Consider the following 11,610-nt stretch of genomic DNA (forward strand, 5'->3'; position numbering starts at 1 on the left):
CCAGGATTCGGGAGCATTGTGAAGTGTGAGGAGGGCAGAAGGGAGCTTCAGAAGGACATGGTCGGCAGGTGAAGTTCAATGCGGAGAAGCGTGAAGTGGTTCACTTTGGTTGGAAAGCTTGCCTGGATGAATTGCAGCTCCCACGCAACACCCGAGGAGCTCAACACCGGTCCAGGGCAAAGCAGCTCCCCCCCTCCCAGCTCGATCGGCCACCCCATCCACAAACATCCAATCCCTCCACCACCACCGACACACAGTAGCAGCAGCGTGTGTACCATCTACAAGATGCACTGCAGCAACTCACCAAGGCTCCTTCGACAGCACCGTCCAAACCCACGACCGCTACCATCTAGAAGGACAAGGGCAGCAGACACATGGGGGACACCCACCGACGTTCCCCTCCGAGCCCCTCACCATCCCGACTTGGAAATATATCGGCCGTTCCTTCACTGTCGCTGGGTCAAAATCCTGGAACACCCTCCCTAACAGCGCTGTGGGTGTACCTACACCACAGGGGACAAAATCCTGGAACTCCCTCCCTAACAGCGCTGTGGGTGTACCTACACCACAGGGACAAAATCCTGGAACTCCCTCCCTAACCGCACTGTGGGTGTACCTACACCACAGGGGACAAAATCCTGGAACTCCCTAACAGCACTGTGGGTGTACCTACACCACACGGACAAAATCCTGGAACTCCCTCCCTAACAGCACTGTGGGTGTACCTACACCACACGGACAAAATCCTGGAACTCCCTCCCTAACAGCGCTGTGGGTGTACCTACACCACATGGACAAAATCCTGGAAATCCCTCCCTAACAGCGCCGTGGGTGTACCTACACCACAGGGACAAAATCCTGGAACTCCCTCCCTAACAGCACCGTGGGTGTACCTACACCACAGGGTCAAAATCCTGGAACTCCCTCCCTAACAGCGCTGTGGGTGTACCTACACCACAGGGACAAAATCCTGGAACTCCCTCCCTAACAGCGCTGTGGGTGTACCTACACCACGGGGTCAAAATCCTGGAACTCCCTCCCTAACAGCGCTGTGGGTGTACCTACACCACACGGACTGCAGCGGTTCAAGAAGGCAGCTCATCCACCACCTCCTCAAGGGGCAGCTAGGGATGGGCAATAAATGCTGGACTTGCCAGTGCTGTTGACATCGCAAGAATAAATAACAAAAGGGTACAACTGAGCTACACCCATGGCCCTTCATGGGATGTAGGGGTCGCTGGCTGGACACAGCATTTATTGCCCATCCCTAATTGCCCCTTAAGGTGGTGATGAGCTGCCTTCTTGAACCGCTGCAGACCTCTGTGATGTAGGTACACCCACAGCGCTGTTAGGGAGGGAGTTCCAGGATTTTGTCCCTGTGGTGTAGGTACACCCACAGTGCTGTTAGGGAGGGCGTTCCAGGATTTTGTCCCTGTGGTGTAGGTACACCCACAGCGCTGTTAGGGAGGGAGTTCCAGGATTTTGTCCCTGTGGTGTAGGTACACCCACAGCGCTGTTAGGGAGGGAGTTCCAGGATTTTGTCCCTGTGGTGTAGGTACACCCACATCGCTGTTAGGGAGGGAGTTCCAGGATTTTGTCCCTGTGGTGTAGGTACACCCACAGCGCTGTTAGGGAGGGAGTTCCAGGATTTTGTCCGTGTGGTGTAGGTACACCCACAGCGCTGTTAGGGAGGGAGTTCCAGGATTTTGTCCCCTGTGGTGTAGGTACACCCACGGCGATGTTAGGGAGGGAGTTCCAGGATTTTGTCCCTGTGGTGTAGGTACACCCACGGCGCTGTTAGGGAGGGAGTTCCAGGATTTTTACCCAGCGACAGTGAATGAAAGGGAGGGTGAAAATTGGCAGATGAAAATTGGACTCCACTGAAACTGTTGTCTCCCCCTTTTCTCTCGCTCACGCGCTCTATTTCTCTCTCTCTCTCTCTCTCTCTCTCGCACTCTCTCCATCGCTGCTACTCTGTGCTGTGTGTGACTGGCGCTGCTTCCCCCACCCTGGCCATACCCCTCCGTGTCCCTGTCCCACCATCTCTGCCCCCCCCCCACCGCCTGTCTCTTTTGCCACCCCTTGCCTTCCTCACTGCCTGGCCTCGCCTATGCTTACGATGAGCACAGTGAGTGAGAGAACAATGGGTGCTACATTAAGCATAGTGAGAGATGAAGCGCTGGAGGGACCAGCATCTTTCAAGGTGGGATAAGTCACCAGGGCCGACTGGATTGTATCGCAGGCTGTTGAAGGGGACCAGGGAGGAAATAGCGGATTCTATGAGGGTCGTTTTCCATCCCCACCAGACACAATTGAGGTCCCGGAGGGTCTGCAAACGTTGTACTGATATTTAAAAACTGAGTGAGGGATAGGCCAGTAAGTCATAGACCAGTCAATCTGGCTCCAGCGGTGGGCAAGTTATTGGGAAGAGTTGTGAGAGACGGGATAAAGTGTCACTGAGAAAGGTAAGGATTGACCAGGGGACAGTCGGCGTGGATTTGTTCGGGGAAGATCGGGTCTTACTAACTGAATAGAATGTTTTGAGGGAGTAACAAGGAGGATTGATGAGGGTAGTGCAGCGGATGTGGTCTACGTGGATTTCAGTAAAGGGACTTGACAAGGTCCCACACGACAGACTGGTCAGAAAAGTGAGATCCCACGGGATGCAGGGGGAAGGGGGCAGGTTGGGTCCAAAATTGGCTCAGTGACAGGAAGCAAAAGGGGGAATGGTCGATGGATGTTTTAGCGAAGGGAATACGGTTTCCAGCGTTGGGGCCCTCGCTGTGTGTCGCACATGTTAACGATTTAGACCGAAACGTGGGAGGCAGGATTGGGAAATTTGCAGATGGCACAGAAATTGGCCGCGTGGTTGATGGGGAAGAGGGTGGATGTCGTCTCCAGAACGATATCAATGGCGTGGTCGAGTGGGCGGAGAAGTGGCAAATGGAGTTCAGTCCGGAAAAGTGAGGGGTAATAATGCACCTGGGGAAGGGGGGCAAACAAAACAAGAGAATACCTCATAAACTGGGAGGATAGTGAGAGAGCTCGAGGAAGTGAGAGGCCTTGGACAGCATGTCCGCAGGGTCCCTGAAGGTGGCAGGACAGGTGGCTAAGGTGGTCAAGGAAGCGCATGGAATGCTCCCCTTGACTGGGCGAGGGGCTGGATACAAAAGGCAGGGAGGTGATGCTGGAACTGTACAAGACGCTGGTTAGGCGGGAATGGTGTGTGGACACAGTTCTAGGTCACCTTACATGACAGGAAGAACAGAATCGCTCTGGAGAGAGAGCGCAGAGGAGATTGACAAGAATGTGGCCAGGGCTGGAAAATTGTAGCGGTGAGGAGAGACTGGGACAGGTTAGGGGCAGGGGGGGCGGGGGGTTGTTCTCCTTGGAACAGAGGAGGCTGAGGGGGGTGGGGGGGTGACCTGATTGAGGGGCCGAGATAGGGGTAGACAGGAAAGACTTGTTCCCCCCCACCCCCCCTAGCTGAGGGGACATAGATTTAAGGTGATTGGTTAGAAGGATTAGAGGGGACAACCTCTTCACCCAGAGGGTGGTGGGGGTCTGGAATTCGCCGCCCGAGTTGGTGGTTGAGGCTGAAACGTTCAAGTCGTGGTGAAGGAACCTGGATCTGCACCCGAAGGTGCTGGAACCTGCAAGGAGCTACAGACCAGGGGCTCGGACCAGGGGCTACAGGGGGATTAAAACGAGCGGCCAAGTTTCCTTTCTCAATCTGTTTCTGACCAGCACAGACGCGATGGGCTGAACGGTCTCTCTCTCTCTCTCTCTCTCTCTCTCTCTCTCTCTCTCTGCGCCGTGACTTTCCGACGGTCCATCGCAGCCCGCAGGAGCTGGACCAGACACCTGGCCGCCCCCCACCCCCCCTCTGGCCGCCTCCTACCCTGTCTGATGTTCCATTTTCTCTTCCCTCCCTCCCTCCCTCCCTCCGCAGGACCGAGTGCTGATCAACCGGATTGACGTCGTGTGTCAGGCGGTACTGACCGGCAGGTGGCCGACTCCGAGACGTGCGCAGGGCGAGCCCGGCGCGGTGCCGGGGGAAGCTCCCCCCCCACCCTCGCTGACGGGCAGTCCGGGGGACTCCCCCGTCCCCACCCCCGGGAGCCTCACCATCGACGAAGACTTGGCCTCGTCCCAGTTCACCAAGGTGAAGAAACATATTCGCGAGAAGGAGTTCACAGTCAAAATTAACAATGTACGTAAAAAAAAAAAAGCAGCGCGTGAGCCACTGTCTACCCCCTGCCCCGGGGACCCCTTCTCTCCAACACCCCCACCCCCCTGCACATGTTAGGGTCTCTCTCCTCCTGCCCCACTCACACACACACACACACACACTCTCTCTCTCTCTCTCTCTCTCTCTCTCCCTGTCCCGATCACTCACTCACTCACACTCTCGTTCTCTCTCTCTCTCTCTCCCTGCCCCACTCACACACACACACTCTCTCTCTCTCTCTCTCTCTCTCTCCCTGTCCCTATCACTCTCTCTCACATTCTCTCTCCCTGCCCCGATCTCTCTCTCTCTCTCTCCCTCCCTGTCCCTATCACTCTCTCTCACATTCTCTCTCCCTGCCCCGATCTCTCTCTCTCTCTCTCCCTGTCCCGATCACTCACTCACTCACACTCTCATTCTCTCTCTCCCTCTCCCCCTGTCCTGATCACTCACTCTCTCTCTCTCTCTCTCTCTCTCTCCCTGTCCCGATCACTCACTCACTCACACTCTCATTCTCTCTCTCTCCCTCTCCCCGTCCTGATCACACTCTCTCTCTCTCTCTCTCTCTCTCCCTGCCCCACTCACACACACACACACACTCTCTCTCTCTCTCTCTCTCTCTCTCCCTGTCCCTATCACTCTCTCTCACATTCTCTCTCCCTGCCCCGATCTCTCTCTCTCTCTCTCTCCCTCCCTGTCCCTATCACTCTCTCTCACATTCTCTCTCCCTGCCCCGATCTCTCTCTCTCTCTCTCTCTCCTCCTGCCCCACTCACACACACACACACTCTCTCTCTCTCTCTCCCTGCCCCGATCTCTCTCTCTCTCTCTCTCTCTCCCCCTGCCCCACTCACACACACACACACTCTCTCTCTCTCTCTCCCTGTCCCAATCACTCACTCACTCACTCACACTCTCATTCTCTCTCTCTCCCTCTCCCCCTGTCCTGATCACACTCTCTCTCTCTCTCTCTCTCTCTCTCTCCCTGTCCCTTTCACTCTCTCTCACATTCTCTCTCCCTGCCCCGATCTCTCTCTCTCTCTCTCTCCCTGTCCCTATCACTCTCTCTCACATTCTCTCTCCCTGCCCCGATCTCTCTCTCTCTCTCTCTCCCTCCCTGTCCCTATCACTCTCTCTCACATTCTCTCTCCCTGCCCCGATCTCTCTCTCTCTCTCTCTCTCTCTCCCTGTCCCTATCACTCTCTCTCTCTCTCCCTGTCCCGATCACTCACTCACTCACTCTCTCTCTCTCTCTCTCTCTCCCTCCCGTCCCGATCACTCTCTCTCTCCCCCCTGTTCCGATCACTCTGTCTCTCTCTCCATGTCCCGATCACTCACTCACTCACACTCTCATTCTCTCTCTCTCCCTCTCCCCCGTCCTGATCACACTCTCTCTCTCTCTCTCTCTCCCTGCCCCACTCACACACACACTCTCTCTCTCTCTCTCTCTCTCCCTGTCCCTATCACTCTCTCTCACATTCTCTCTCCCTGCCCCGATCTCTCTCTCTCTCTCTCCCTCCCTGTCCCTATCACTCTCTTTCACATTCTCTCTCCCTGCCCCGATCTCTCTCTCTCTCTCTCTCTCTCTCTCTCTCTCCCTGTCCCGATCACTCACTCACTCACACTCTCATTCTCTCTCTCTCTCTCTCCCTGCCCCACTCACACACACACACTCTCTCTCTCTCTCTCCCTGTCCCTATCACTCTCTCTCACATTCTCTCTCCCTGCCCCGATCTCTCTCTCTCTCTCTCCCTCCCTGTCCCTATCACTCTCTCTCACATTCTCTCTCCCTGCCCCAATCTCTCTCTCTCTCTCTCCCTGTCCCGATCACTCACTCACTCACACTCTCATTCTCTCTCTCTCCCTCTCCCCCTGTCCTGATCACTCACTCTCTCTCTCTCTCTCTCCCTGTCCCGATCACTCACTCACTCACACTCTCATTCTCTCTCTCTCCCTCTCCCCCTGTCCTGATCACACTCTCTCTCTCTCTCTCTCTCTCTCCCTGCCCCACTCACACACACACACACTCTCTCTCTCTCTCTCTCTCTCTCTCCCTGTCCCTATCACTCTCTCTCACATTCTCTCTCCCTGCCCCGATCTCTCTCTCTCTCTCTCCCCCTCCCTGTCCCTATCACTCTCTCTCACATTCTCTCTCCCTGCCCCGATCTCTCTCTCTCTCTCTCTGTCTCCTCCTGCCCCACTCACACACACACACACTCTCTCTCTCTCCCTGCCCCGATCTCTCTCTCTCTCTCTCTCTCCCCCTGCCCCACTCACACACACACACACTCTCTCTCTCTCTCCCTGTCCCAATCACTCACTCACTCACTCACTCTCATTCTCTCTCTCTCCCTCTCCCCCTGTCCTGATCACACTCTCTCTCTCTCTCTCTCTCTCTCTCCCTGTCCCTTTCACTCTCTCTCACATTCTCTCTCCCTGCCCCGATCTCTCTCTCTCTCTCTCTCTCCCTGTCCCTATCACTCTCTCTCACATTCTCTCTCCCTGCCCCGATCTCTCTCTCTCTCTCTCTCCCTCCCTGTCCCTATCACTCTCTCTCACATTCTCTCTCCCTGCCCCGATCTCTCTCTCTCTCTCTCTCTCTCTCTCTCCCTGTCCCTATCACTCTCTCTCACATTCTCTCTCCCTGCCCCCATCTCTCTCTCTCTCTCTCTCTCTCTCTCCCTGTCCCGATCACTCTCTCTCTCTCTCCCTGTCCCGATCACTCACTCACTCACTCACTCTCTCTCTCTCTCTCTCTCTCTCTCTCTCTCTCTCCCTCCCGTCCCGATCACTCTCTCTCTCCCCCCTGTTCCGATCACTCTGTCTCTCTCTCCATGTCCCGATCACTCACTCACTCACACTCTCATTCTCTCTCTCTCCCTCTCCCCCGTCCTGATCACACTCTCTCTCTCTCTCTCTCTCTCCCTGCCCCACTCACACACACACACACTCTCTCTCTCTCTCTCTCTCTCTCCCTGTCCCTATCACTCTCTCTCACATTCTCTCTCCCTGCCCCGATCTCTCTCTCTCTCTCTCTCCCTCCCTGTCCCTATCACTCTCTCTCACATTCTCTCTCCCTGCCCCGATCTCTCTCTCTCTCTCTCTCTCTCTCTCTCTCCTCCTGCCCCACTCACACACACACACACTCTCTCTCTCTCCCTGCCCCGATCTCTCTCTCTCTCTCTCTCTCTCTCTCTCTCCCCCTGCCCCACTCACACACACACACACTCTCTCTCTCTCTCTCTCCCTGTCCCAATCACTCACTCACTCACTCACACTCTCATTCTCTCTCTCTCCCTCTCCCCCTGTCCTGATCACACTCTCTCTCTCTCTCTCTCTCTCTCCCTGTCCCTTTCACTCTCTCTCACATTCTCTCTCCCTGCCCCGATCTCTCTCTCTCTCTCTCTCTCTCTCCCTGTCCCTATCACTCTCTCTCACATTCTCTCTCCCTGCCCCAATCTCTCTCTCTCTCTCTCTCTCTCTCTCTCTCTCCCTCCCTGTCCCTATCACTCTCTCTCACATTCTCTCTCCCTGCCCCGATTTCTCTCTCTCTCTCTCTCTCTCCCTCCCTGTCCCTATCACTCTCTCTCACATTCTCTCTCACTGCCCCCATCTCTCTCTCTCTCTCTCTCTCTCTCTCTCTCTCCCTGTCCCGATCACTCTCTCTCTCTCTCCCTGTCCCGATCACTCACTCACTCACTCTCTCTCTCTCTCTCTCTCTCTCTCTCTCTCTCTCTCCCTCTCTCCCTCCCGTCCCGATCACTCTCTCTCTCCCCCCTGTTCCGATCACTCTGTCTCTCTCTCCCTGCCCCGATCAATCACTCACTCACACTCTCTCTCTCTCTCACTCTCTCTCCCCCCTGTTCCGATCACTCTCTCTCTCCCTGTCCCGATCAATCACTCACTCACACTCTCTCTCTCTCTCACTCTCTCTCTCCCTGTCCAGATCACTCACTCACTCACACACACTCTCTCTCTCACTCTCTCCCCCCGTCCCGATCACTCGCTCTCTCTTCCTGTCCCGATCACTCACTCACTCACACTCTCATTCTTTCTCTCTCCCTCTCCCCCTGTCCTGATCACTCACTCTCACACTGTCTCTCCCTGCCTCGATCTCTCTCTCTCTCCCATCCCGATCACTCACTCACTCACACTCTCTATCTCTCTCTCTCTCTCTCTCTCTCCCCCATCCCGATCACTCAGTCTCACACTCTCTCTCCCTGCCCTGATCTCTCTCTCTCTCCCCCATCCCGATCGCTCACTCACTCACGCTCTCTCTCTCTCTCCCCCATCCTGATCACTCACTCACTCACACTCTCTCTCTCTCTCCCTGTCCCGATCACTCTCTCTCTCTCTCTCTCTCTCTCTCTCTCTCCCCCATCCCGATCACTCACTCACTCACACTCTCTCTCTCTCCCCCATCCCAATCACTCACTCACTCACACTCTCTCTCTCTCTCTCCCTGTCCCGATCACTCTGTCTCTCCCTGTCCCGATGACTCACTCACACTCACTCTCTCTCTCTCTCTCTCCCCCATCCCGATCACTCACTCACTCACACTCTCTCTCTCTCCCCATCCCGATCACTCACTCACACTCACTCTCTCTCTCTCTCTCTTCCCCCCCGTCCCGATCACTCACTCACTCTCACTCTCTCTCTCTCTCCCTGTCCTGATCACTCACTCACACTCACTCTCTCTCTCTCTCTCTCTTCCCCCCCGTCCCGATCACTCACTCACTCTCACTCTCTCTCTCTCTCCCTGTCCTGATCACTCACTCACACTCTCTCTCTCTCTCCCTGTCCCGATCACTCACACACTCTCTCTCTCTCTCTCTCCTTCCCTCTCCCCCATCCCGATCACTTACTCACTCACTCACCCTCTCTCTCTCTCCCTCTCCCCATCCCGATCACTCACACTCACTCTCTCTCTCTCTCTCTCTCTCTCTCCCCCCTGTCCCGATCACTCACTCACTCACACTCTCTCTCTCTCTCCCTGTCCCGATCACTCACACTCTCTCTCTCTCTCTCTCCCCCTGTCCCGATCACTCACTCACACTCTCTCTCTCTCTCTCTCCCTGTCCCGATCACTCACTCACACTCTCTCTCTCTCTCTCTCTCTCTCCCTGTCCCGATCACTCACTCACACTCTCTCTCTCTCTCTCTCCCTGTCCCGATCACTCACTCACACTCTCTCTCTCTCTCTCTCTCTCCCTGTCCCGATCACTCACTCACACTCTCTCTCTCTCTCTCCCTGTCCCGATCACTCACTCACACTCTCTCTCTCTCTCTCTCTCTCTCCCTGTCCCGATCACTCACTCACACACTCTCTCTCTCTCTCTCTCTCCCTGTCCCGATTACTCACTCACACTCTCTCTCTCTCTCTCTCTCTCTCCCTGTCCCGATCACTCACTCACACTCACTCTCTCTCTCTCTCTCCCTGTCCCGATCACTCACTCACACTCACACTCACTCTCTCTCTCTCTCTCTCTCTCTCTCTCCCTCTCCCTGTCCCGATCACTCACTCACTCACACTCTCTCTCTCTCTCTCTCTCCCTCCCTGTCCCGATCACTCACTCACTCACTCTCTCTCTCTCTCACTCTCTCTCTCTCTCTCTCTCTCTCTGTCCCCACCACCCCTCCACACTGTGCACCCCCCAATGCTGGGGCTCTGTTGTCCCTCCTCTGACTTTCCCCTTATACCCCACCTCCTGATATCGCTGCGACCCCTCTAAAGGGAATTCGCCAACTTCCCCTCAGCCCTGGGGGAGACCACTGTCTCCCACCCCCCGGATCAATCCTGTTCGCCTGTCCCAGCCCGCAAACACACAAGCGCACACGCAAACACACAAGCGCACATGCAAACACACAAGCGCACACGCAAACACACAAGCGCACACGCAAACGCGCGCACGCACACGCAAACACAAGCGCACACGCAAACGCGTGCACGCAAACACACAAGCGCACACGCACAAGCGCACAAACACACAAGCGAACACACAAGCGCACACGCAAACACAAGCGCACACGCAAACACAAGCGCACACGCAAACACGCACACGCAAACGCGCGCGCGCACGCAAACACACACGCAAACACAAGTGCACACGCAAACACACAAGCGCACACGCAAACACAAGCGCACACGCAAACGCGCGCACGCACGCAAACACAAGCGCACACAAACGCGCACGCGCACACGCAAACGCGCGCACACGCAAATGCGCGCGCGCACGCAAACACACAAGCGCACACACAAACACAAGCGCACACGCAAACACACAAGCGGACACGCAAACACACAAGCGCGCACGCAAACACACAAGCGCGCACGCGTGTGCGCGCACACAAACACGCGCACACACAAAACACACGCACACACAAAACACACGCACACACAAAACACACGCACACACACACACGCACAGGACCAGCCATCTCCCTGAATGCCGTCAGCCTAGCTGCACCGCCCTGACCTCTCCCCTAAATTAAACCCCGGGGACAGGTCTGCCTGCCCTTGGAAAGCCCTCTGCAGGCGCGGGGTTCTCTCCCCCACCCCCACCCCCCCCAATCCGTTTTGTTCAGGCGATGCTCCCAGTCCCCAGGGAGTTGGAAGGAGGGTGTGGAGGTGGGGAGAGGGGGCTGGGTGTATATGGCTGTGTGTAGGAGGGAACGAGCGAGTTGAAGCGTTCTCGTTCCCTCCCTCCCACCCTCCCTCTCTCCCTGACACCCCTCCCCCCCGCGGCGATACATGTTGTGTGAGCCCTGGCGGGGTGGGGAGGGGTCTGGAGGCTGCGGCCACAGAGAGTGGGGTGAGGCTGCGGGTACTCAGCCCCCTCTCCATCTGTGTGGAGTGTCCAGTTGGCTTATCTCCTCTCCTGCTTCCCCCTTCTCCCTCTCTCTCTCTCTCTCTCTCTCTCTGTCTCTCCCTCTCTCTGTCTCTCTCTCTGTCTCTGTCTTTCTCTCTGTCTCTCTCTGTCTCTCTCTCTGTCTCTCTCTCTGTCTCTCTCTCTCTGTCTCTCTCTCTCTGTCTCTCTCTCTCTGTCTCTCTCTCTCTGTCTCTCTCTCTCTGTCTCTCTCTCTGTCTCTCTCTCTGTCTCTCTCTCTGTCTCTCTCTCTGTCTCTGTCTCTGTCTCTGTCTCTCTCTCTGTCTCTCTCTCTCTCTGTCTCTCTCTCTCTCTCTGTCTCTCTCTCTGTCTCTCTCTCTGTCTCTCTCTCTGTCTCTCTCTCTGTCTCTCTCTCTGTCTCTCTCTCTGTCTCTCTGTCTCTCTCTGTCTCTCTCTCTCTCTCTCTCTCTCTGTCTCTCTGTCTCTCTCTCTCTCTCTCTCTGTCTCTCTCTCTCTCTCTCTCTGTCTCTCTCTCTCTCTCTGTCTCTCTCTCTCT

General features: G+C 55.8%; 1 protein-coding gene across 1 annotated transcript in view; it reads left to right on the plus strand.

Moving 5' to 3' along the window:
* The window catches only part of LOC121273819 (chromodomain-helicase-DNA-binding protein 7-like), a gene marked incomplete at its 5' end in the record, with an annotated part of 105,800 nt that overhangs the window by 84,218 nt on the left and 9,972 nt on the right, over window positions 1-11,610 (plus strand). The window contains one exon of the mRNA XM_041180970.1: window positions 3,953-4,213. Coding sequence (XP_041036904.1) covers window positions 3,953-4,213 — 261 coding nt within the window. The remainder of the gene's footprint in view (window positions 1-3,952; window positions 4,214-11,610) is intronic.

Source organism: Carcharodon carcharias, assembly GCF_017639515.1.
Source record: "Carcharodon carcharias isolate sCarCar2 chromosome 27 unlocalized genomic scaffold, sCarCar2.pri SUPER_27_unloc_17, whole genome shotgun sequence".
In the NCBI taxonomy this organism is placed as follows: Eukaryota; Metazoa; Chordata; class Chondrichthyes; order Lamniformes; family Lamnidae; genus Carcharodon; species Carcharodon carcharias.